We start from the raw sequence: 26,895 nt of genomic DNA on the forward strand, positions 1-26,895 counted from the left end.
TTTTACAAGCCTTGATTTCTCAGTGGGATTAGTGGCATTAGTTTATGTAATTTAGTTCTTATGAATATTCATGCAAACTGTAAAGAAGAAAACAGCATCCAAATGCTGAAAGTTGGGGTGGCTGAGGTACAGTGAATACACCAAACACTGCAAAAAGATTTATGAACATTTGGCTGATGGTTGTTGTTTCCCACACTATTTGAGACCTCTGGACTTCTGTGTTAAGACCAGAGCTGAGCGCCATCTGCTCAGCAATGACAGACATGACTCAATGTTCCTCCATTTTACTAAACATGAATAAAAAAGGTTTTTCCTTTAAAGGCCAGCTCTGAAACTTTGAAATGATACCTACCCTGTCCATGCGTGACTCATCCATGCTCTTTGAGTACTCCTTCAGTTTAAATTCTTCACGGTCAATCCGCGAACTTTCAATGTCAGCTGACAGATGAGGCATGTTGGAGACCCAGGCCACTGTTCGCTCATTGGCTGGGGTTGGGGGATTGAGGGTGGATGGAGACTGGGACCCCTAGGAAGAAAGGCCAGCACACTGAATATGAGAACATGAGTTCTTCAGTGGATGAAAGTCAGTTTCATAACAAGTGATTTTTGAGTAGGCTTTTATTCAAAGTGCCTCAGAGCTGCATGAGTTCATATATTTTGAGCATGGCTGGTCCCTGGTGGGACTCGAGCCCTTAATCTTGACAGTATTAGAACCACGCTCTACTCAGTGAAGCACACACATACACACAGTGAAAAGCCATATACAGTAACTGAAATCTCTGTTGAGACGCTGTAGAGAAATATCCACGAGAACAGATGCTGATAGAAAAAAGTAGATCGCCAAAGAGAAGAACAAAGGGAGGAAAATAAATCTAAAGTGTGCAGATGTTACCTGTTTGCTCATGGTGGGTTTGAGAAGATGTTGTTGCTGTTGCTGAGACTGTTGCTGTGGTGACTGTTGAGTGCTCTGACTGGCGGTTCCCTGCGGACTCTGGCTTTCCCTGACAGAGCTCTGCTGGTGGGGCAGGCCCGGGGCAGTGTTGTCTTTGACGGACAGCTGCCGGGGCCCGTGCTGCCTGCCGCCGTAGCCAGACTCTGGTGACTGGAGGAGATTCCCGCTCTGCGGTCGTGTTTTAGACGGAGCAGCGGGAGCAGCAGCCGCACTGACGGACAGCTGATGGGAGGTCTGGGATTTGACGCGCTGGGTGGGAGGCGGGGCAACAGAACTCTGGCGCACAGGTTGGACTGTGGAGGGTGGCGTGGTGGCCAGGGAGGAGTGGGATGTTCCTGTCTGGGAGGTCATGCCCATCATTTGTTGCTGCTGTTGAAGGTTATCCTTACAGAGAAAACAAGGAAATAATACGTCAGTGTTTTCACTTGTCTTTTGGGGCAGATGACGCAGCTTTGAACTCAGTGGTCGGTCAGAATGAAAACAGCTCTGCCTTAAAAAAATGCAAGGGGCTGCGGAGGTTGGGCGTGTTGCCTCAGGTACCAGTGAAACAATGAAATATGATCCAGGAAGTCCAGCTTGAGTAATAGATCCATGACAATGAAGGATTATCAGACGACAAAATCGATCATTCGAAAATAATTCAAAATGAGGAGCTGAAATAATTCATTGATTAGTCCATTGGCATCAATTTTGATCGAATCGATTAATTGTTTGACCCATTTTTTTTAGGGCTCCAGTTTAGGAAACTGGTAGATATTTCTGTAAATGAAATATCTTTAGTTTTGCTTATGTCATCAGAATAAAACTCTACATACAGACACCGGAACACAGCGAACATACATTTACCTGCACGTGCATGGACATCTGCCTGCGTCCATAGTCAGCCCTGCTGTAGTCGTCACTGTAGCTGTGTGAGTGGATGATGCTGGGTTGGCCCAGGTGACTGTCCCTGGTCCTGAGGGTGGACAGGTCCTCACTGCGAGAGAACCCCCCGTGGGCGAACTGTGGGATGTAGGTCTGGTGAGAAGGCTCAGGCTCTGGGGCAAGGAGCAGGGGTGCTGGGGGTTGAGCCCGGCTGTGCTGGTGATGGAGCTGTTGCTGTTGAGGCCCATCAGCAGTCGCCAGATGAAAGAGGGGATTCTGGAAGGAAAGCGGGTAGCGCATGGCGGCGGCCTGCTGTTGCTGCTGCTGGGATAGCGAGTCGGTGGTGGTGCCCATCTGGCTCAGCTGGCTCAGCCGAAGGCCGCCGGACATGCTGGAGCCGCCAGAGCCAGCTGACAACCTCCCACCGGCCCGCAGCTGGCTGCTCAGGCCCGACCCCAGGCCGCCACCGCCTCCGCTGCTCAGCCCTCCGAAGCTGCCCATGCCGGCGATGGAGGCCTGGGAGGAGTTGAGCATTTCCACCGACTGCAGGTTAGACACGCTGTTCATTCGGGAATCCTGGAGGTCCATCATAGATACGCTTTTATTGACACTGAGCACCTAGATAATAAGGGATATGAGAGGCTAATGTGCCCCATGTTATTTTGTTATGTTAGGTGGCCACGGATGATATGGGTGAGGGTGGTGCGGGTGTTTTTACCGCGAGGCCTGGATATCGGAATGCCTCAAAGTATTTCCCAGGAAATACCGCTAGGATGAGTTGCGTGGTGAATCAGTGGAAAAAAAGCAGATGTCATGATATACTACAGCCTCGGTCAAACGATGGCAGATTCTATTAAGTATGACTAACATGCACGCCATACTAACCTCACTTTGATAAAGATAAACCTAGTGGATGGGATGATGATTCCCCAAGTCAGTGTGATAAAACTCACCTTAGGGTCTGGTTCGGTGATGTCCGAGCTGCTCGTGCAGTAGGCTGGGCTGGACCGGGCCAGGGGAGGGCGCGATACATAAAACATGTCTTTGGAGGATGCTCGATGAGGGTGGTCACGGTCCTGAAAACTCATCTGGGTGCGGGATGGCATGACCCCTCCGGTGGAGGTAGGGGAAGGCAAGCGAGTGATATCTATAGAGCTGGAGAACAGCAGCGAGTAAGGCCGATAATAGCTGCAGACTGATACTACGAGGTTACGTGCTCCTACACTCCTTCACAAGAACAGGTTAATAATAGTTCAAAAGGCAGCGGGTCCAAAACTGCATAAAGCAGTGGTGGAAGACGTCTCCAGATCCTTTACTAAAGTCAAAGTACAAATACTGGAAAAACACAAGTACATGTCCTGCATTCAAGCTGCTTTTATGGTTGGAGCTGGTCAAGGCAGCGCTACTTTAACGACTATATACACAATTAGCTAATGACTCTGCGGGTCACAAGCCACAAGGTGAGGAGCCACTGGTTCAATCTTTAACAACCTGTTGGGATTTACAACCCTATCATTTGTTCAAATCTCTAGTAACTAGTAACTTCTTCTGTCTGATTAAAAGTAGGTCTATAATGTTTAAACCTGAACATGTTTCTTTCCACCAGTGAATAAAAACAAGAACAGAGAAATGAACAATCAAAGTTTAAGCATTTGACATCAAAGACAGCTGGTGATAAAAATGACAGTAAAATCCCAGATGTTTTGTGAAGCTGTTATAATCACAGAGGTCGCCTACCTATTAAGATCCCTCATCATGAGATTCTGAAACTCGGACGAGATGCCCCTGTTGAAGCTCGGCCGTGACAGCAGCCTGTCTGTCTGTCTCTCCGGGACCCTGTCTGTCTGGTGGCTGGGCTGCCGCTGGAGGTGTGGGTTACGCAAGGCCATGCTGATGTCATTCAGGAGGCGAGGCAAAGGACCCAGTTTTATGATGGCATCCTGTGGTTAACAGGAAAAAGAAAATGAGATTTGCTGCGGAGTTATAAAATAATCTTTTTTTTCCTTTCATGTCCAATGCAAGGGGTTTCATTAAAATGCCATGTATCCACCTCCGCTCACCTGGTGCTTGTAAAAGTTAATGACAGCTCAACTTTGATTAATGACTCACAGCCTCATTTGGCAAAACGTTTCAGATGAGAGAACAGCAAGACATTTTAGAGACTGAATTGTTGAAATTCAGTGCTTCAAGTGATATATCCAGTCTGAATTTGATTTAGTTTGGCAGCAGGGTAATAAAAGCTGAAGTGATGTACAGGGGGTGGACACAATAAGACGAACTCCTGTTATAACATATTGTTATTCACTGCAACAGCTTAGAAAGAACTACGATTTTTGTTGTCAGAAAGGTGTTGACTGAACACTGGCAAATTCATTTAAACCCTGCATTGTTTTTGTCATGTGAAGCTATTATTTTTTCCCCTATACACGAGAGGGAACAATGTGGATGTCCAATCCCTGTATCGCAATGTGGTTAAAAATATAGCAACATTAGCACATGACGAAAATGAATAACTGAAAAACCCAAGAGATATCCTGCGTAAAAAAATAAAAAATAAAATAAAAATGTGAATGCAATAGTATATGTTTAGAAAATGTGTCCTTATATTATTTTTTGGGTTAGGGTTATCGTGGCGTATAGTACACTGATTACAAATACAGCATTATTAGCAACAAATAACAAGCAAGAAAATCAAGGAATGATGATTATTGAACCAAGAGATATCAAATTAAGATACTAAATGAAAAGGCACAAAAAATAATAAATGTTATTGGTTTTTTAAATAATGTTCCTAAGATAGTCATTAATTGCCATATCATTGAAAGGAATCTTACAATGTTAAGTATATCTAATATGATATGGATGCAGTTTATAATGGAGTATAATTGTGTTCACCTTGCTGAGCTGAGACATCACCTCCCATAGGAGACTGTGCAGTATCGACAGCTCCCTGCCCAGGTCGATGTATCCCTCAAAGCCGCCTGCATTGCTGACACTGTCCAGGTTGGAGATCTCGTACAGGAACTGCTGCATGGAGCCCCACTCCATCTCTAAAAACTCATTCATGAAACACATGTACTCCTCTTTACTGCCAAACCTGCAGGAGGGAAGTGGAGATAAGCAGGTGGGTGGTATGAAAGAGGAAAGAAAGTGACAGAGAAAAACAATTGAGTAACACATTAAATGTCAACTGAAATCGTTTTCTATGATAGTTGTTAACAAGAGCTTCTGTTTCTACCACAAAAATGTCCTCCATTCTAACTACCATTGTTTTCAAGGCTAAAACATTACAATACATTTTAGGTGTGAATCCATGAACATATGCAAATGTGTTTGTTTAAAATCACACAGTGATTCCTGCGTAAAAAAAAGATCTGTTGTACGATGACACTGTGTTGTTTTAGCATTTATCAGTTTAATGACTAAACTTTTAAAGTTTCTTGCACAATGAGGAAAAGGAGCAAAAAACTTGAGTCACTCTTCCATTAAACATGTGTGTACAGCGACATATGGTCGCTTTTATTCACGCTTCTTTTCATAGGTTCAGCGTCAGAGAGAAAAACTGGCAGCTAAACAGTAATGAATGTCTCCTATGGTGAAACCCAGAGTTCAGTTTTTGGGGCACTAATATTCACCATTTTCATCAACATACCCGAGTACAAATGTTCCAGGTGTCGGGTATTTTGCCTATACGCAGATGACACTGTCATTTACTATTGTGTCCATTGTCTCAGTCAAGCTTGTGTCTATATAAAGATTTTAGTTATTATTATGATCTAAATATAGTTTTGAATGCAGGTAAACTACTTTATTTCAAAATGGCTTCCGATCTTATTATGAGCATTTTGACTGCAGGGAAAGGGAGACTTAAATATAAAAATATTAGCAAATTTTATGTAAATGATGACCAGCTTTCTTTGTCACTTAACAAAGGAAAACAGAATTAAAATTTCAGTTTAGAAAAAAGGGAAACGTAAGAAGAGATTGATGCTTCTGTGTTTAGCATAGATCCTGTCTAGCACATAGTAATCTACTGGTTAGCGACTGGCTGCAAAGCGATAGAGCTGTAAATAAAATGAAATAAAACTGACTTGGAGAAGTTAGCCAGGTTTTGCACTACTTTAGCGATGAGCGTGAGTGTGCGTGATGTCTGCTCGTCGGGATACTCCTGGGTGAGGTTGAAGAGAGATGGGGACATGATGGCAGGACACAGGAAGCGTAGAAAGAGGGAACCGCTGATGAGGCGGTCTGCGATGTCTTCCCGACCCCTCTCAGCGCAGCGCACTCTCCAGGAGGCAAAAACTTCCTTTAGCTCTCGAGGGAAAACACTGTGAAGGGACACGTCAGATCAGACACAAACTGTGGCGAGTTTCTCTACTTCTGCATCTGAAGCCTCATGTATCTTTAATATAGCAGCGAGGAAAAAACACACTCAATACAAAGGATTATTATAATTTTTTCCAACTGACCAATGGGAGTTGACAATCTTGCAGAGTGCCAGTTCACAGCACATTCGGAGATTGGCTTGGTGGTCTGGGAGTACAGAGGGTGGCGTTCTCATGGGGTCCACTTCACAATTTTCCTCTGACTCATACAAGGCCCTTATGAACTCCCCTACAAATGACATTTTATTAGTAACAGCAAAACAGCATCTTCAGTTTTGTTAATACAGAAAGCAACAATAACGACCAACAATATAAAAGAAATCCATTATAGTCCATTTTAAATAATGGCTGCAAAACCAGGAGGCTAATAGCTACCTGCTACCTTAAAGAAGTCAAGGGATAGTTTAGGTATTTAGTCAGTTATTTCACTTGTACTATCTGCAGATGGTGGATTATGCTAGAAATAGTAGCCCCAACTCCTAATGTAATTGTCAGGTGTTTATGTGTACTTGTACAAACATTCATGCATAAAACTGGGATAACCAGTTTTATGTACAAGGAGTTTGCACAGTGTGCTAAAAATATTAAGCCGTTCCCTTCCCTCTATGTTTGAGAGCTGCCTCTTATTTCCATCGATATCAGGCACTTGTGCTGAGCTAGGATAATCACATAATTCAATATTTCTTCAAATTCCACAAGGAAATATAAGAAAGACCCGCCTGACTCTGGGTAAGTCGGAAAATAATAAAATTCCCAAACAAACCAAACTATCTCTGCAAAAGAGAAAGTGGGAAACAGTATCTTAGAGAAGATTTTTTTTTTTTCCCTTTAATTAAAAGTTTTGTCATTCCAAAAGTTCATCTCCTGAATCTGAAATTAACTTGAAATTGGTGTGAACAATTCACAGCTGCTTTAGTTTATACAGTACTAAACTGGAAGGTCAAGAACCCTGCTGTTCTGGCTCACCTATAGCATCCTTGAGGTACTTATGTCCAATCAGTTTGAGGTACTCTTCTATGGCTTTGGTGGCCAGAGTGTTCTCTCTGAAGATAAGGTGTTCTCGGTCGATGAATCTGTCTACCTCACACATCGCCATGTCTGAGAGGAAATCCTGGAGAAACAGAAAAAACTCAATTATTGCTCTAAAGGTTTTGATGAAAAAAAAGCATTTTTAGATCAGTCTGGCAGATACCAAAAGGTCAAACAGAGGAATCAGTGTCCCGTACCTTAGCTTTTCCCGTGCTCTGCAGTATATGCACCAGCGCACAGGCCACTTCCTCTTTGCTCTTGACACTCAGCACGGGCTCCAGCACGGCACACATGGTGCGGTAGTTATTGGTGACGTACTCTGCGAACTCCTTGTACAGCTCCATGGGCAGGATGTTCATGGTCTGGAAGCGGGATTTGAGGCGTAGGGATGCGTTGATGATCTTCCCCCCTCCCACACCAGCTCCCTTGGTGAGGACGCTGGGCTGGATGACCGGGTACCACTGCTCCACAAACTGACGTCCAGTGATGCTTGAGATGGGGATGCTTACAAGCCCTAAGTATGTGCTCTTTTCCTTAGGGGGGGAGGGGGGAGCACATGTTAGTCATGATAACCATGTGTCAAAGAAATGTATTTTACAAAACTGTGAAATGTAAAAAAAATAAATGAAGAGAAGTTCATTCAAGTCTGCGGCCCTGAATTAATAATGAGGAGCAAGACTAACACTGGATCCCTGGAGTGTTGTTTGAAGCTAGAAATTAGTTGTTGGTGGTGCTACTCTTTTACTAAATTGAGAGTAATAAAAATGATCATATTTGTGACTCACTTAATTTTTTTGTCTCTAAAATGTATTATTTTTGACAAACTAAAAAAAAATATTTTTCTTGTCAAACAACAGAAAATGGCCAAAATGCTGTGAATGAGCAGGGGGGTTATAGGGTTCTTCATCCATGGCATGACTCATGATTACGACATTAATTATTACCTTTGTTTCTGGCTTTTTGTTTTTCCTTTGAGCCGACACTTCATTTTGGACAGATGCACAGCTGATTGACAACACTCACAATTTCCCTCCATTTCAAACTATGGACGTTGCATAACTGTTTTGTTGTTACTGTTGCTGCTCACAGTATAATTCAGCATCTCTTTGCTGTTGTCGAAATGATGCTCTACTGAACAAAACTGCACATTTCTGTTGTGAAAATGTTGGAGGAGCAGGAGCTGTTCCAGGGTTTATAAAGATTTTCTACTAAAACTCACCTCTATATTTGAGTGTTTCAGTATTTTTATTCCCTTATTTTTTTTTAAACCTGCAGTAATTTAATTATTAGCCACTTTGGGGAACCAGAAACGTAGGAAGTTTGTGCTTGTTTACACATAAGCTAAATTATCATTCATTTGAAGTCGTGTTTCTGGCCAAGTGGTTAAAGTAAGTTCTTTTTTAGCTCTGCTTTTGGTCTCCACCAACAACTCCTGACTCTTTAGCTGCTAAATGCTGCACTACATTCACCAGCTAGTTGTTAGCTGTGTCTGTGAGCAGGTAGTGTGAAATGGGGTTTTATAGCTTTGCTTCCGTAAACAGCTGCCTGCTGTTGGTGACAATGACGCTAACCTTGGGGCTGGACAGATAAACAATGAACTGAAAACTTGTTATAAAACTCCATAGAGCTGTGGGGATTGCAGACTCAGGTGATGATTCAATCCCTTTCACACCGTCAGATTGCTATTATAAAAATATGGATTATAGCCACTTTAAAATGCTCTTGTATCTATATTTGAGTGAGTAATTGTATTCCCATTGAGTCACAGTGCAGCTTTATGGAGCAGGGAGCTAAAATAAACCAAATATTTCTGCACTGCTTCTGTCTTGATTTTATTATAACAAACTAGCCGCTCTCCGACCTCCATGTTGCAGATCTCTTTGTCACCTTGCGTCTCTTCTTGTCCGTCTCCTTGTATAGATGAAGGCGTAGGTTGCGGACGGCTGGCAGGTTGTTGAATTCAAAGTGCTCGCCCCAGAAAACGGTGTCAGTGCGGGGCTTGCTGGTGGTACGTGCGTACAGCATGTCGTCCAGGCAAAGTTCGCAGTAGTAGCGTTTCTTGGCTGGAAGCTCGCGGGCCTCGATGATCCACAGTTTGAGCACATTGTCCACCCTCCGGCTGTTGTCCTGCGTGGAGATGAAGTAAGGTCAAATAAGGTCAAGTGCATCTAATAAAAGAAGTCATTATCTAAAAAAAAAAAGCTTTACAGAGAAAAGGGGATATGATGCAGGGGAAAATATGTTTAACAGCAAAGAAAGAAGATATAGAAGCAGAGACAGTGTGTGCGGCTGGAGAACAGAGTAAACGACAGGAAAGAAATGGCAGGTGACATGGTGCTTGATCTACTGTGGCTGTACTTGATAAATTGCCATCGACTCTGGACTTTAATACAGCGACAGAAGACGGCACGACAGAGACACACAACAGACAGATTTAAAAAATATGAAGGGTAGGAGGAGAAGAGCGGTCTAACTGGCTGAAGAAAGTAACGCACAAACGGACAAATGACACAATGCACATGTGCTACAAAGACAGGGGACAAACAATGGTGGTAATGTTTCTGTAGACAGCTACACTTCCTAATCATGATCACAAAGCTCAAGCTATATTTGACATCCCCCATGGGAGGAGAGAGTACCGCGCTGATTGCAGAGTGATGTTTCAGCGAACGGGGGGGCTGAGTCATTTCAACTGGGCTGAAATGCCATTGTTGTTAGCCCCCTGTTTGCTTCAGACTATTTGAGTCCTAATTTAGACAGCTCAATGCGTGAGCATCAGCGAGATCCATAGCTCTTAAGTTCTCCATTTGTATGCTCTTTGATAACCAGCGCCAAACACAAGACATAATTAATTCCAAACCTCTGAGTTTGAATGTGCTGGGCATCTGGTGGCTCAGTTTGCTAGTGCACATACAGTGCAGCAACATCAGTATGGGCTCGAGTCCTCCGCCTTGATACGTTACATCCTCCCTAGTTTCGGTCTTATCTCGATTTCACTATCAAAAAACTAATAAAACACTAAAGCAGGGTGGAGTGGCTGCTATGCTTTAAAAAAAAAAAAAAAAAAAAAACACCAAACAATCAAAGTTCAAAGAGGAATTTAAAAGTCCTTGTCTCTGCAGTGAGTCTTATCGCTGTCAATGCATCTGCTCCGAGATGCTCGGTGCATGTTGTTTAGGGGGAGGAGGGGGGGATTTTGGAGACAGCCCCCACATGGAGTCCTTGGAGCACCGTGACTCAGCCAGGACCCCCGCAGCCCGAGCATCTGGACAAGGCATTCAGCTCGGGTGATGTTTCAACTCAGTCTTGCTTAATAACTTGTAAGTCTCTGGTTGCCATCAAAGCTGCATATCTTGCATGCCCGTTCACTTTTTTAATAACACAGCGGGGACATATGGGACAATTTCACAGAATTATGAAATCTGGGTGAGAATTAGGATGTTGGTTTGAGCTCTGAGCTGATATGAAGGACTGAGATTTGTTTTCTTTTTTAAATCACAGTACATTAAAGCTGCACGAGGAAAGATTTTCATGAGAAAATACAAAATCTTATCTTCTTGATGACACAGTGAAGCGCGTTCTCATCTGCGCTAATTAATTATCATATGGACACACTGACATTAGGCTTCATGCAAGAACATTTTCCTATTCTTAACTTAAAGATTAGGGGTTTGTTCATACAAGTCAGATTCACCAAACTCTCCCAACGGGACGAACTTGTCACAAAGGTCAGTGAACGCCACCTGTTCCTGTGATATTTGATCACTTGGTATAATCAGTGCCCCTAAAACGGCCATATTAGGCTACCTGATCAAACCCAAACAGGAAAAAGGGAGAATTTCACATCGCAGAGCTTCGAGTCCTGCTCTCGGAAACCAGCACACAAAGAAAATGAAAATGAAAAAAGTTAAGCAGTGTCAGGAGTCATATCAGAGGACCCGAAATAATTAGAAAATAGTAAAACTGCCAATGAAGAGGGAAGGGACATAAAGTCACATGCTAAAAAACGGGGGAAATGACAGTCACGAGGGAATATCGTAGGCCTCAGCAGGTTTATGGTGCAACCATCAATGATCCTGGACAGGGACCTGAGGCAGCTGTCACACTGCGAGACGTTTCCTCTCAGTATTATATTTAAACTCAGACATCTGGACATGACTTGTGAATTTAGTTCACACCTAAAAGAAAAATTCTAATTTCAAGAAACTGATGAATGCCACAAATTCTCTTGTATCACCCGAACATGGCGCCTAAGAGCGAACCTGTCCGTATGTGTGCTTCTTGCATGAGGCCTGATGTCTCTTAAAGAGCAGTGAGGAAGAGAGGAAGCAGGATTCACAACGTTAGATCTTCTACCTTTTGTCCCCTCAGTACCCTGAAGTATCATGTATCACAGACACGCTGGGCTGGTAAACATCAGCCTGCTGTGTGCAATTTACTGACATCACATTACCTGATTTGTGGATATCAATGTTTTTTTTTCCCGAAAACAGCAATTTGAATCCTCCACCCTGCAACGTTGCCTCGTGTAGCTTCAATATTTGCTTGGAGAAGCAGCTAAATTGTTCAGCACAGACACACACAGACACGAGGATGGAGTTCACACAGAGAAATGAAGCGGTGCGCTCTTATTGAAAACAGACAACAACGGGAGACGGGGAGGAGAGAGAGAGACACACAGACAGAGGGATCATCCTTTTTTTTTTTTTCTTCCTCTACCGCATCCCTTTCTCTCCCCTCACCTTGTTGGGCTTGACAGCTCTCTGCAGGTTCTCGATCCATTTGTCTCTCTCTGCAGCTGAGCGACACGCAAAGCACTTGGTTCCCGATGCCGTAGTCACCTGAGGTTATAGCCAATGGTAAATTCAACAACCACAGCCATTAGTAACTATGGAGACTGCAACTAAGGCGCCAAAACAATGTCTTGCATTCACTCTCAACCTCTGTCATGTTCCACTAATGGAAAGGTGATGGACAATCTAACAGACTCCTGCAGCACATTATACAGGGACTAGGGCTCATTTTCCTTGTGACTTCCATTTTTTAAAATATGAAAAAAAATTATATTTTCATTTCACATCAGTGTCACTTGTGAGGATGAAACAAGAGTTTTGTTGCTATTGACTGCTCTGTACACTTCACTGTGAGTGTGAGTGTGGTGTTGCTTGTCCACACTGTGCAGCTCAGTTCTCACCTCAAAGCAGTACTCTTGTCCCAGGATGCTCGAGTGGACAGGTTTGATGATGGCGTCCTCGTCCAGAGTGAGGTCCAGCGCCTCAGCGGCGCTGCTGGGAGACAGCAAGGACTCATGGGAGTGGGACTCTTTGAAGCTCTGCATCAAACGGGTCCTGGGAGGAGGGATAGTTGTAGTTAGATGTGGAGAGGAGAGAGAGAAGAGCTCTTTCACTGAAGATGGGCTTACGCTTCGGTTCTGCGCACAAAAATATAAAAGAAATGGTTTTTGTCCAAATATTCCATGTTAATTTTTAAAATTCAGTGGGTTTTATAGAAGCAGATTTCACCCATAAACCGTAAATAAAGATGGACGTAGCCTCTGTGACGTCACACGTTTCTGTACAGCGGTTTGGAAGCTCAGATTTCGCTGCATAATAAAGAAAATGGAATGGATGAGTTATATAAAAATTCTCTCCTGCACAGTTTTCATGAAGCTAGCTACAAGAGACCAACACTGTCTTTTTCTTTTATCAGGCTGTAAACATAAATCTCTGCTCTAGAAGTTTCCTCGCTTCTGGAGCCTCAAGTGGTTATTAGAGGAACTACAGTTTGGCTTCATTTTTCAGCCGCGGAGGTTTCTGGTTGATTTCATCAAAACCAACGTTTCTTTTCATCTTTGTATTTGTGTACTGACAATCAGCGATACACAATGTATTTACCTACAACATTAACACATCACTTATAAATATCTAGCACCTGGAAAAAGACATTGGTCTTAAAGCAAACTGCCATCAGGAAAAACCTCATATTTCTATCCTAAAAATGCAATTATATTTCTTTTAAGACACAATCGTAAGATATATTTTACATTTCAATTGTTCCTGCTAAGATGTTGCCTTCACTGTCTTTATCATATATCTGACTTTTCAACATTTTAGCTGCTTTTGCCAGTGACAGCAAGTAATTAATAATTAGTCAAAGCTATTAACCTTGTATCACTAAAAGGCAAAGAGAAAGAAAGATGAAAAACACGTCAGCCACTGAAAAATAGAGCAAATCCCTTAAAGTGTCTCTCTAAGTGATCTAACAGACAGCTGTGATGTGAACAGACACATCAAGCCTCTGTTGCCACAAGGTTCATTGGTTGAATTTGAAAGAAAATCCAGTAGATTGAGTGGACAGCAAAGTGACTCTGATCCCGTGCACTTATTGTGAAACACTCATTACGACCTTGTTTGAAATGTAAATGATTGCTTGTATCATATCATCAAATACACAACATCAAAAGGATATTTGGTTTTTTTCATAATGCATTACAGTTTTGTCTGTTTTTGCAGGTTTGGAAACCAAAGATTTAAGAGGACTGCACTAAATATTAACCAGATATCTTAACTTTTGGAATTAGTATTTGCACAGCTGTCTTTACACATATATCCAGTCTTTTCCCTCCAGGCAAAACATTTTTAAACTCCACACACGATATTTTCAAATAATCTTAATAATATCATTAATCCTGACACGGATACAGAATGCAAAAGACTCACACTAACAAGTGAACAGGGTTTCCACTAAAGCCCAGCCATCATGCTCACCTACACACTTCCTCCCACACACACACACACACACACACACACACACACACACACACACACACACACACACACGAAGTAGGTAAAATTACAGACCAGCTCAGCAGAGAGTCACTGAGACAGATGTATGATGACACAGTTAGTCTAACCAGAGAGCGACAAGGGACGGTCAGGTGTGATGAAGCCCCTCAGAGAAGAAAAAGGGGATGAAAAGGAGGAAAAAAAAGGAGAAGGATACTGTAGAAAAAAATACTGTTTATCCTCCGTGCTGCATCCGACTCTCTGCCTCTCCCCTGCGCTTGCACTGCTTTTGTCTATGTTCAATCATAACGTTCATCAACAGAGCACTGATTACATGTAGGGGACCAGGGGGGAGAGAAACACAGAGGGAGAGAGAGAGAGGGAGAGAGAGAGGGAGGGAGAGATAAAAATAGACCCAAAGGAATGAGTCAGATTGAAGAGAATACAGAGAAGAGGAGAGGAGAGAGAGAGAGAGTGGGGGAGGTCAGGAGAGGATGTGAGAGAAGGAAAGACTGATAGAGACAGAGGTGAGGGGTGGGCGATCGAGGGAGAAGACTTCTCAGAAGAAATCACGTTGATTATATAAACAGTGGATCCTTTGGACAGGAAGAAAGTGAGAGCGAGGATGAGAGGAAAAAAGAGAGGAGGGAGGGAAGGAAGGATGTGAATAGGTCGGAGTGGATGAAGTGATGGGGAAGAGAAAGTCTCAGTGAGAAGACGACACACACACACACACACACACACACACACACACACACACACACACACACACACACACACACCTTGCAAATTATAGCAAACACGTTACGACTGATGAGCCGCACATCTGAGAAAACACTCAGCAGCAGTAATGACAGACTAGACACAAGGGTTGATTGAGCAGATTCAAAACTCTCAAAGAAATGTGGTGATACTGAGAACTATTGTTTTGTGCTTCGTTGCAGTGAACAGCTGCTTCTCTCTGTTTTAAATCCTTTCAAATGGAAAATCTGTGATTTTTGGACAGTTTGTTGGTCAGAGTGAGAAATCACAAGAGGGTCAGTTGTTGCACTTTCTGAACTTTTCTGGACATTTTATCCCGATTCTTTGTCACTGATGATAAATGACTAAATCATAAAATGGTCAACAGATGAATAAACAATGAAAAGAAATGTTTGTAGCAGAGTTAGTAGTGTTTAACTAATATTGAAAGGATTGAGAGGCTAGCTGAAAGCTACATGTCTGACAAAAGTAATATCCAACAGTTTGAATGGCTGATTCTTCAGGAGCAGGTTCCAAATGTGAGGATTTAATGTTTTTCTCTCTGTTTTCTATCACTGTATCTTCACTTTCAACAGCTGGTCGAACAAAACAAGACATAGGACAGATGCCTCGTTGGCCTCTGGGAAACTGTGATGAACAGTTTTGACTATTTTCTGACTTTTCAAAGACTACACAGTGAACAGTTGACAGCTGTTTTCTCGATCAATTGAGAGCAACAACATTGATTGATAGTGAAAATCATAGTTGTAACCCTGCACTGTATGTAAGAGTCAAATCTGAGCAGGATAACAGAAGGTTCAGAACGATTCTTATTCAAAAAGTTCTGACTGGAGTTGATGAGAGGCTGTTTGGATATGTCAAAAAAATGTATGGAAAATAATTACTAACAATTTTAACAGCTGGTTATTAATTTCTGTCACTCATCGGGTAAAAATGGTCAATATTAACAGAACCCGACCCGACCGTTTGTCGGACAAGACATCACCTCTGCCTGCGGGAAATTGTGATGGGCTTTTTCATTATTTAGCAACATTTTTATAGGCTAAACAATTAATCATTTAATTAAAAAAGTAATCACCAGGTTAATTGATAACAAGGACATAATGTGCCCTAATTTGTGGGGCAGTAAAACCTCTTAATTGCCAGGACACTGAACCTGTCTGCTGACAAAAAGGACAACACCATTTTTTTCATATCACTAGTTTGCTTTACAATTAATTGATTAATTGAAAGAGTAATTGAAAGATTAACCAATAATGAATATACCCAGAAAATGCTCTCAATCTATTTAGGTCATCACAGGCAAATATATAGCATAAGAGTTAGGAGCTGAGTGAAAGAGCGGCCTACAGGATTGTATAGGAAGAAACTACAATGACAAATCAGTGAAAAGAAACTGATGTGTAAAAATATATATCAGAGCAGGTTTTAGAGCCAGTTGTCGGAGAAATGCTTATGGCTGCATGAATTTCAATCCATGCCAAAAAAGGGCATGTGTTCTCAGCAAACCCTCCCTGGATGAATAAAGATAAAAAAAGGGAATAATAATGAACAAAGCTGCAGATGTTCACCGACATCCCTGACAGAAAACATCCAGAGAAAACCAGGAGCAGTGAAAATGGATATCAGCCGTGAGGGCTTGGCAAACAACCTCGACTTCACAAGACTCTTGACTTTTTTGTCCGTTCTGTGTCTGCTCAGACCAACCAGGGATAATAGACATTCACAACCTTTCCAAATGAATAAATCATGTGGAAATGCACCTTGGCAGACACCTGGCTCAGAAAAGGTTCTCTCCTGAGTGCACGTTTGCCCCGTGTTTAAACTATCAAGATGACCTTGTTCACATTTGAAGTTTGAGTTGGTCTCGGCTGTAGCTGTCCAGTGGGAGCTTACAGATAAACCGGATGGATAAAATTATAGCTGAAACAATTAGTTGGGGCTGCACAATTAATCAAAATATAATTAAAATGGCCAAGTGCAATATCCAAATTGCAGGAGCTGCAGTTTTTTTTAATGAAGGTAAAATGTGTCACAACAGTATTAATAGTAAAGTGTTGTGGCGCTACAGGGACGCCCCACTCTACAAATCATATTCTCCGGACAGAAAGGAACAAGTTTGTTTGGTACAAGACTCAACAAAAATCACATTTTTCAATTCTTTTCAGAGAAAATGAAAAACAAAAACAACCATTCCAACTGAAGTCGCAATATGATTTTCTTCTTGCAAATTGTGCAACCCTATTCGACAGGAAATTAATCAGCATTTTATTTTTTCAAGCAAAAATTCAAACATTCTTTTGTTCCAGCTTCTTAATTGTGATGGGATAATAAAGTGAATGAACAAAACAAGCAAAGCATGACGTCAGACTTCATCTGATTGGAGAGCGAGTCGTCTTTTTAGCATTTTATCAAATGTTATCGATCAAACAGATACTTGATTAATTGAGAAAATAATCACAGTAAAGATAGATAACATTACCTGTAAACCTGAAAAATTATATAATATATTCTTCCATCTATTCCTGTTTTCTTCCTCAAAATAAAAACCTCCCTGTAAAAACTTCTGTCCAACCAACTGAAGGATTTCTCCCTAAAAACACCCCATGTACCTCTGGTGCTGCTGGGCCTGAAGAATCCCAGCTATGTACAGGATACAGAGGAGGTATAATTAAGCAAATCTCCCACTGACTCATTATGGTCTATACAGCTGCCATATGGCTGTCTGCTGGTTGCCATGGAGAGAGCGGGGATGTTTTTTTTCATCGGCCCGGCAGAGAAACTGCAACGGTGCTGAGTGTGACACTGCAGTGGGACATGAATGTGTAAAATAAACCACAATTTATTACAATGATAGATGGAGATAGAGAGCAAGAGAATGAGAAGAGATAGAGACTGAGATAGATAGATAGATAGATAGATAGATAGATAGATAGATAGATAGATAGATAGATAGATAGATAGATAGATAGATGTTTTTTATGATTGTCAATCAAATTAGATAATAAAAGAAAGATTCTATGGCATTCATGTATTTGTTCATGTTAAACATGAGTGCATGATGCCATACAACAATGATAATCGTATCACATCTGCACAGGCTTAGTAGAATACAGCTGTTTTAATGCAACGGTATCAGGTGCTTGGGATGGGCAGATACACAAGTCCAAGTGTCGCAGTCAGTATTTGGGAAGGAATAGATGGTTTCAGATCATCCCTAATATATAGATAGATTCTGCCCATTTATCCTGACAGGAGCTGGAGCCCAGCATGCATACTTGGGTGACAACCTGGACATGTCACCAGTGTCACACAGGGATCCACGATAAAACAGTCAACTGGAAAATGCGAAATTCTTGAATTTTCCCTCCATCTTCCAGGAAAACATCAGACTGTCGTGTTCCAGTAAACACACTTCTGGTCCTAACTCAAAAACATCATAACACATTCCTGCGCAGCCTTCCCCTCATCTAATAAAACCTGCACTTTTTCCTGACACTGATCCTGAATTGGTTTTAAATGACCACTAACTGCATCATGGCCCATCGCAACATCCAGTTTCAATCAGAAAGATGCTTTAGATTGTATAAGCAGGAGGGAAAGTGAATTGCTTGAGATGCTGTAGCATGCATTACACAAACAGACTGGGAGAAACAGATTTCATACATAAATGCAGCTACACACTGCAGGGCCAAACACAGCCAGACACAGCAGACTAATCCACATGTGAATGCTCGAAATCACTCACACACACTCAGTCACTGACCTGTCTTGGTCGGCACTGCGGAAGCGGGGGAGGATCATGTGGCGGAAACTGCTGGTTCGGTCCAGTTTGGGCTGACTCTTAGCCCTCTTGATCGAGCCCTTCAACCTTCTACTGAGGAAACTCTGGAGCGGGTGGAGGAGGAGAGCAACAACAAGGGCAAACAGATGGAAAAGAAAAGGGAGGACGTGCATGACGCGGAGTCACAGAGACGGACATGTGGTCGGCGTGAGTCGGAGAAGATGAGTGGTTGAGTGATGAAGAGAGGACAGGAAATTCAGGTGCGGTTTGAAGAGGAAGATTGACAAGTATGATGACGAAATAAACGCAGATGATTCCCATGAGGTCGGTGTGGTTTGTGTCAGATGTGTGTGTGTTCCAAAATCACATGAAGACACATGTACACACAAATGAAACACATGATGCGTGATGGGGGAGAGCACAAGGTAAATTTATTATGAACAAGAAACCACACATGTCCACTTGCCACAAAGAACTGCAGTGTCCTAACAGATCCTGTGGTGGGCAGCGCTGTGCCACACAGTCCATCATAAAGAGCAGCAGTCCAAGTCTCACACGAGTGCAGACTGTCCTACACGTCCTTATAAAAATCACAGTCCATCAATAGTTCACTGATAAGTGACATGATGACACGGGGTCCGTCCCAATACCCACACTTGGGGTGTTTGCGCTTGGCGATTAGTCAGGTGTCTACGTGTGTGACGTATTTCTGGTTATGGCCACGGCGCCCAGGACATCCCGCCACGAGCGCAAATATAAATACTGTACATGGCTCTGAGATATCTGTCGGAACAAATCAGTCGATCAATCATACATTACTGCAGCTACAGTCAGAGGGAAAAACACATTCAAGAGCTGACAGGACTATCACAATTAATTAAGCAATTTAAATCAAGTATTTAGAAGCACGTTATTTTGAACGGTTTCTGTTTGATGCCAATGTTAATAATGATGCATATTTCTATAAATCTTTGATAAAAGGATATGATATTTAATATTTATCTTGACAGTATCAGATTTGTCATATCATTCTCATCAAGTTCATTTTGAACCGGTTGGTAATATTAAGTGAAAACCATCTGTGCAGGTTCTGCCGTCATTGTGTGTCTGGACATGATTATTGTAAATTCTGCATCCGACATCTTTAACTTCTAAAACCAACGTACAGGCGCACCGCCGCCAACAACGGGACTGCTACGGAGCAGTAGCCCGTGGTGAATTGTGGGATACGCTTAGCTCTGAACACCACTTCAAAGTGGTACCGGGAAAAGTGTGCATTAAATGCAGGTTAAGTGTATTGTGTGTTCATTTTTCTAAAGTGGGACACGCTCATCTTCTACCTGGCAGAGCGCGAACAAGCAAGTGTGGGTACTGAGACAAGACCTTCGCTTTGCACGACCATCCCGCCTCCAAGAACCTGGTCGGACAGACTTACACCTGTAAGTGTGACCAGTTCTTACTACAGAGCCCTGCACACTGATCAATTCAAAAAGGCATTTTTGTTAATTAATGATGATAGAATTTATTAGAAAAAAGTGATATTTCAATTAATCGATTAGTTGTTTGACAGAAAAATAATCAGCAGCTATTCTGATAATCTATCAATAATATTCTCAGTTTTACTGTATTGCAAATTGAACATCTTTGGGTTTTGGATTGTTGCTCATGCAAAAAAAAGCAATGCAATGACATCACCTCGGTCTCTGCGAAACTGTGCCTGGCATTTATCACAATTCTTGACATTTTCATAGACCAATCGATTAATCAGTTAATCAACAATATGATCTGCAGATTAATTAATAATGAAAATAATAGTTAGTTGCAGCCCTTGATATTTCCTGCCTAAATGAAAGGGGTTTTCATTCCACAAATAACATTTTAAAACAATGACATTCTTACGTTTGCAAACCTTAAACTTTACAATGTTCACTGTGAAAGTAACGAAAAACATGCATGAAATATCACTTAATGATTTTCCTGCCCTCAAGAAGCTTCACCCATTCAGCTTTCAGGTGCATCCTGAAGGCTCACAGTAATATCATTTATGTACCTATAGCATAACAGCATTATTCAGTGGGAGAATGACTGCAGGGAAATGACACCTCGTCATCTGGCATGAGTCAAATGGCTTTGAAGCCTGTCTTGAGGATATGACTAAAGACTTGGCTCCATCTGCTGGTTCCAAGCTAATAGCCTGCATGACTAAATCTGATTTGATTTGCCGCTCCGTCTGACACTTTAAGTCTCAAGAAGTAAAAGTATTCAATACAGAGAGAGAGAGAGAGAGAGAGAGAGAGAGAAAAGCCTGAATCACAATAAACCACAATGAAGTGGGTTAACAGTGAGACGGGGGGGGGGGGGGGGGGGGGCATCAACTTCATCTCCAGTGGCTACGTTTGCATGAACAAAAAAGGAGATCACTGTTGTCATTCAGTGTTTCGGCTCAATTTGCTGCTGTCCACATTTACTGGACGTGTGAAACTAGACAGTCATTTTTTAAAACACTAATTGTCAAACTTGGCTGAAAATGAACGTCTGAGCTCATATGAAAGCTCAAAATGAGCAGCCGAGTACCAACACACATTTACTCACGTACTTATACTGCACTTTACTTGAGTATTTCATACTACTTTATACTTTTATTCCACTATAATTTAGAGGAACGTATTGCACTTTTTTCTCTGCTACGTTTATATTTCAGACTACAACAGTAAAATGTTTTATTTTTTACACATAAATCCATCAACATTTGCTGGTTCCAGCTTCTTAAATGTGAGGATTTGATGCTTTTCTTCACCATTCATTAACGTAAACTGAATACACTGTATTTCACTATTTGTCTCTCGGTCGGACAAAACGAGACATCTGAAGACGTGACCTTAGACCGTGAGAGAGTAAACTGGAACTATAATAGTGGCCCGTTCCCTGGATTGTGGGTATTCTTATTTGTGATGATCTAAGTGCATTTTTCTGATAATATCCTCCTGACATATTTTACTTTAGTGACATTTTTAATGGAGGACTTTTACTTGTAAGGGAGTATTTTTAGATTTTAGTGCTGCTACGTTTACTCAAACATTTTATCCACCCGACCGATGGACAACTAACTCGTAACTGCGGCGTGCATCACAGCTTGTTCACGTAAAGTGCCTTGATGCTCAGGTCACATCTGTAGTTGTGTGCGCCTGATTAGCTAGCTTCTAGTGTTTTAACTGTACTCATCCATGTCACGGATCCCTCTAAGCAGGTTAGGGTTTATGGAATGACAGCAGGTGAAGAGACATTTGTTCCCCAAGTTTGTCCGTGAGAAAGTGCTTTTCCTCAGGCTCGGTGCCGTTTTAAGGGAACACTTCTTTTGCCTGAGAGGAGGCGTCGCCTTAAAGACTAAAGTCAGGGATCAAAACTCTCCCATAAACAGTTAACATCACTGCTAGCAGGTAAGACTCTAACATGATTGGCTGCAGTCTTGGGACTCTTTCTTAAGATGTCTACTTCTTCTGCAATGTGTCAGGTGTTTGACAGTAAGATGCGAGGAAATCACGAAGCCTGTCTACGTCTGTTGAAAAGTATTGTCTGCAGTCTACATTTACACTGTGACACTCCGCCCTTCTGCTTCAGGCTTGCTCATCCGATCCGATCAGAGAGGCTGAAATATTGATATGAAAACACTCATCTCAGCCACTATGAAATAATGATGAAAGACGGAAAACTCTGACCAAACCCAACTGAAGCTTCACATTTACTCTAATGGATCATCTGGCTTCAGCAGTTTTCAAGTCATGGTTTTTCTTGTGGAAACCCTGTTGTATATAGTCGATTTACAAGTGCTTTACAACACCATGAAATAATAAATACGTCACTTGAAGAACAATCTTTAAAAGTGGGTTTTTAGCACGACAATGGAAAATTATAGGCATCATCCTTCATTTATTTATTTTTTTTTCTTTTGCTTTTTAGTCTTTATGTACATTTTTCCAGTCTGATTGTCCTGTTTGTTTTGTGCTGTCTGCTTGATGTTCAGCTTACACTTGATTGAATGTGAGAGTTTTGTTGCATGTGTGTTGGGGAGAATTTGCCTCCCTCGCATATTCATGAAGTTCTATTATTCTATGTCCTTTATGATGGTACTTAAATTCTGCAAATAAACAAATTAACTACACGCAGAGCAGCATATTAAAATAAATCTGCACTTAAACTGCATTACCACACAATGATGAGGTAACTTTGAGAAACATTCATGCAGATTAATGTGTTCCATCACACAATTCAAGCGCGTTTCAAGAGTCCACTAATTGATACTGTTGGGAAATTAATGGAGATCAATGACTGCCATAAAGGTAGGAAAAATAATCCACAAAATTAAACATTTGAAAACAGTGAGTTTGTTGTTAGGTTGCGAAAACTTGCAAACACAGTGGTATGGCCCTTTCAGACGTAGCACACAGACGTCAGAGACCTGATGTTTCCACACTATGCTATATATACAGGCCTCTTCACTCTGGCAAGGTGTTCACACCTGTAACCAAATGCTGGTTATATGAATATTTGTGGTACATGTAAACGTAGCCAGTGTCTCTGCTTCAGCTATGTTTGTGTCACATACCTCAACAGGGGGCAGTGGTGCAATAAACGTTCCTCCCGCCACAGGACTCGAACCGGCAGCCCTCCAGTCTCCGCCCCAGTACGAGAAGGGGGGGGAGGAGGAGGCGGCAGGCGAGTGGGGCAGGGTGAAGGACAGGGAGGGGGAGAGGGGCAGCGAGTGGGGCAAGGGAGGCGTGCCGGACCCTTTCTTCGAGCCCTTTTGCTGCTGCTGCTGCTGCTGCTGGCACAAGGCGAAGGAAGGGGAGACGGCCAGGGAGAGGGGGAAAGGGTGAGGCGGGGTGCCGCTGGCCCGGCGGCCACAGGTGTGGGGCGGGCCCAGGGCGGGAGGAGGGAGGAGGGACAGCGACAGGGACGGAGGTAGCGAGCGAGGCCGGGAACAGGGAGGGTTACTCACGGATTGTCGGAAGGGTTGAAGGGGGGCAGTGGGAGGGACCTCCATGCTGGGCTGCTTCCCGGTGGCTATGCTCTTCCGCCTGGCGCGATGATCTGAGAGAAAGAGAAGAAGTCGACAGGTAAGACACTATTACACATCGGTGGAAGGGAAACATCAAAGGTAAAATGAGGACAGGATCAAAAACTGCAACCGTTTACACTGGTAGAGCGAGAGGATGTGGAGAGAGAAAGACGGGGCCATTGTGGAAATAAAAAGCAATGGGAGATGTTATTGACAATCTGCCTGAAGGAATGAAAGAGAGGAGTGAAAGAATGTAAGATCTAGATAGAGGTCAAAGGTGACCAAGGCAGAAATAAAACCATACAGGGTCACACCCATCCACCAGCACTGCCGCTGCTTCTACTGCTACACATGTACATAAACTCAAACACACCTTCGTCCCTGGAGGGGAGGGGATTGACACAGTGGGCGAGAGCCTATTGAAGAGATGGATTTTCTGTCTGGACATCAGATGAGGCGAGTGTTAACAGTCTGCATGTAGGGGGGGTGGGGGGGTGGGCGGGACTGAGAGATGCATGGATAGAGAGGAGTGAGCATTAAACAAACAAAGTACTTATTGACTTCCGTCGGCAATTCGGCGCCTAATGCACTGAATTGGCCGGTAAGGGAATAAACTCCTGTCCTGCGCTTGATGGATGAACAAGAGAGTGCAAATGTATAGAGAACAGGAAACAAACCAGAGGCCTGGTCAACCTGGTTGGCCTGTTTACCCACTGCTGCACCAACATATTACACCAAAAGTCAGAGTAAAAGTTGAATGCGCCTTTTTTCAGTCAGCCACTTCCTCCTCACGTCATCCTTCCACCAAATGCTTCAAAATCTGTAAAATATCAGTAACCAAATGTCTGTTTCTGCACCTGTGTTCTCATGGCAAATTCCTGTACATGCATTGTGTGATGAAAAACACTTTCAGGTTCAACAGAATAAAGTTACAAATCTCACTGAGCGTGTAGAAATCAATGAATGATGATCTTACAATATAGAAACTGCAAAACCTGTCGGATCAACTAAGACCGTAGATTACTGATGCTTTATTTACTTACTATGTGACTTGAGATTTTTGCGAGTATTCCACTGTTTTAACAGCAGAATTGTAGATAATTGTCTTTTATTTCACACATTCTTCTTCCTTATCAAAATCTGACACCTACATTACCCACAGTGCAACATGACACCCAACAGTTTGGTCAGTGTGTGTTATTCTAGTAGCAGATAATGTAGCCTCGAGTCACAAGCCTCAAGCAGAGATGAGTAGTGGGCTACAGAGGTCTGGTAAGCTGACTTCTTCCTAACTCCACACCCACAGATATTTCTCATTTTCAGACTAGTAGTCTTCAGCCCCACACACAGCTATTCCTGGAGCCAGAAAAAGCTTCTACATATGCAGTAGTTCCCCCCAAGACCTGTAAACTGACTTTGGTGTGTAAAATCATCATTCAACAATGCTGCATGTGTGTATTTGTTGAATTTAATGACATTGGACATTGTTCTCTAACCGAACCTCCAAGGAGACAGAACTGTGCAATTAGGTTAGCAAAACCTACAATCAAATCATATTGACACATTTTATGTATTTGTTTAGTTGATCAATAATACTATGCCAATTTATTCTTCACTATTGAATAGGGACAGTAAAAGAGTGTCGAGGTTGGGGGCTTTAAAACTAAAATAACTGCATACTTTTGGGCAGCAAAAAACAATTTGGTTTAAATACTATTTCTACTGCTTTTATTTTTTATCCCTTTCTGTGGAAAGCTTTGTGGAAGAAACTGTGAGGGATGAACTCTCACCACAAGAACAGTCAGATATGAAGATATTGATTATCAGCACAGAATCTCGGCTATCGACTGGGTTTTCATGAGGGAGAGGATGTACTGTAAGTGTACAGTCAGACTGAGTACACTATATACTACTATACTCATGATCGCAACATTTTGCCCCCCCCCCGAAAAAAATTCCACGAGCTGCTTTGCACACGTGTGTGTATCCCCCTCCCCCCACATTTCACACTCAACTTTCTGACCCTTTTGAGTGCACCACACAGGTGCTTATAATTCACTCCGTCTACAGCCATGCTGTTGTGGCTGTGAGCTAAATGCTAACATCAGCATGCTAAGATGATCATAATGACAATGCTAACAAGCTGATGTTTATTAAGTGTGATGTTTACCATGTTCATCATCTTAGTTAGTGTGTTAGCATGCTAAAACTTGCTAATTAGCACTAAACACAAAGTACAGTTGAAGCTCATTAAAATGTAGTTTTACAGGTATTTGGTCATGAACCAAGTTAAGGAATCATAAAAATAATGCAGTGATAAAATCAGGATTTCAGCAGCAGAGCAGCGACATGGAAAGCGACTGCTGGTTAACACGTAGTCTTAATGTCAGTCACGATTTCATACTTGTTCCGTTGTCTGACAACACAAACAGAAAAATGTGTAAATAAGAACAACTTTATTGATAATCTGGTTTGTCAAACCACTGTACATGTGAGCACAAAGAGCAGGAGAGAAACAAACAGAGAAAGAGCTGAAAACAGCTGATGCTTGGCAGAATGCAAATACGCCACGATGATGTCATGAATATGCTTATTAGTGTATTACATCATCTAGCGGCATTTAGCGCCGTTTCCAGCAAGCTTTAGCTACTTCCCATTGAAAGAAGTTGTTAAAAGCGGTTCTACAACAGTTTTCAATTAGCTCATCAATCTTTGCACGTTGACCTCACGAAATCCAACATTACACTGTGACCTCTTCTTGTTTCCAGTATTTCAGCCTATCTCACTCTGACTCTTCACGTTATCTATCTCTGCTCTTTCCTTTGCTCTCTCCCTCTCTCAGCCTCTTGTCACAGTCACACTAATACTCAGACACACACACACACACACACCTCTCCTCTCCCTCCCACACAGCTATTTTACATAATTCAAACAGTGCATTTATCCCTCTACCTCCCTTCATCCCCTGATCTCTCTCCTCTCTCTCTAATTTTCTTTCTCTTCCTTGCACCCTCTTCTTGTTTTCATACTGTCCTCTTGTTCCCTTTCCTTCACATATGTGTGGCACCTAGAACCCTACATTTTCTCCATACTTACCTTTATCTGTATTCCTCTTTTATCCTCATTGCCTTTCTCCTTCCACTCCCTTTCATTTACCTGTCCAAACGACAATCCTTTCACTGCGAGCCTACATCCCTCTGTCTGCAATCCTAACATTTTTCTCCAAACCAGGCATGAGGAAAAAAGATGACCACGAAGGTGTTTGTCACTCTGCCGAG

General features: G+C 42.3%; 1 protein-coding gene across 10 annotated transcripts in view; it reads right to left on the reverse strand.

Moving 5' to 3' along the window:
- syngap1b (synaptic Ras GTPase activating protein 1b) overlaps positions 1–26,895 on the reverse strand; it is a 138,071-nt gene that overhangs the window by 21,792 nt on the left and 89,384 nt on the right. For 7 of the 10 annotated variants that reach the window (XM_056380916.1, XM_056380922.1, XM_056380915.1 and 4 more), the window contains 15 exons: positions 23,558–23,649; positions 18,544–18,665; positions 12,425–12,578; positions 11,973–12,071; positions 9,118–9,357; positions 7,428–7,763; positions 7,168–7,312; positions 6,286–6,430; positions 5,908–6,144; positions 4,712–4,913; positions 3,554–3,756; positions 2,770–2,971; positions 1,799–2,434; positions 893–1,336; positions 353–526 (listed from right to left, as the gene is read on the reverse strand). In XM_056380916.1, coding sequence (XP_056236891.1) covers positions 353–526; positions 893–1,336; positions 1,799–2,434; positions 2,770–2,971; positions 3,554–3,756; positions 4,712–4,913; positions 5,908–6,144; positions 6,286–6,430; positions 7,168–7,312; positions 7,428–7,763; positions 9,118–9,357; positions 11,973–12,071; positions 12,425–12,578; positions 18,544–18,665; positions 23,558–23,649 — 3,431 coding nt within the window. The remainder of the gene's footprint in view (positions 1–352; positions 527–892; positions 1,337–1,798; positions 2,435–2,769; positions 2,972–3,553; positions 3,757–4,711; positions 4,914–5,907; positions 6,145–6,285; positions 6,431–7,167; positions 7,313–7,427; positions 7,764–9,117; positions 9,358–11,972; positions 12,072–12,424; positions 12,579–18,543; positions 18,666–23,557; positions 23,650–26,895) is intronic. The other 3 variants (XM_056380923.1, XM_056380918.1, XM_056380917.1) reach the window with 3 other exon arrangements.

The sequence above is a fragment of the Seriola aureovittata genome, chromosome 7 (genome assembly GCF_021018895.1).
Source record: "Seriola aureovittata isolate HTS-2021-v1 ecotype China chromosome 7, ASM2101889v1, whole genome shotgun sequence".
Classification (NCBI taxonomy): Eukaryota; Metazoa; Chordata; class Actinopteri; order Carangiformes; family Carangidae; genus Seriola; species Seriola aureovittata.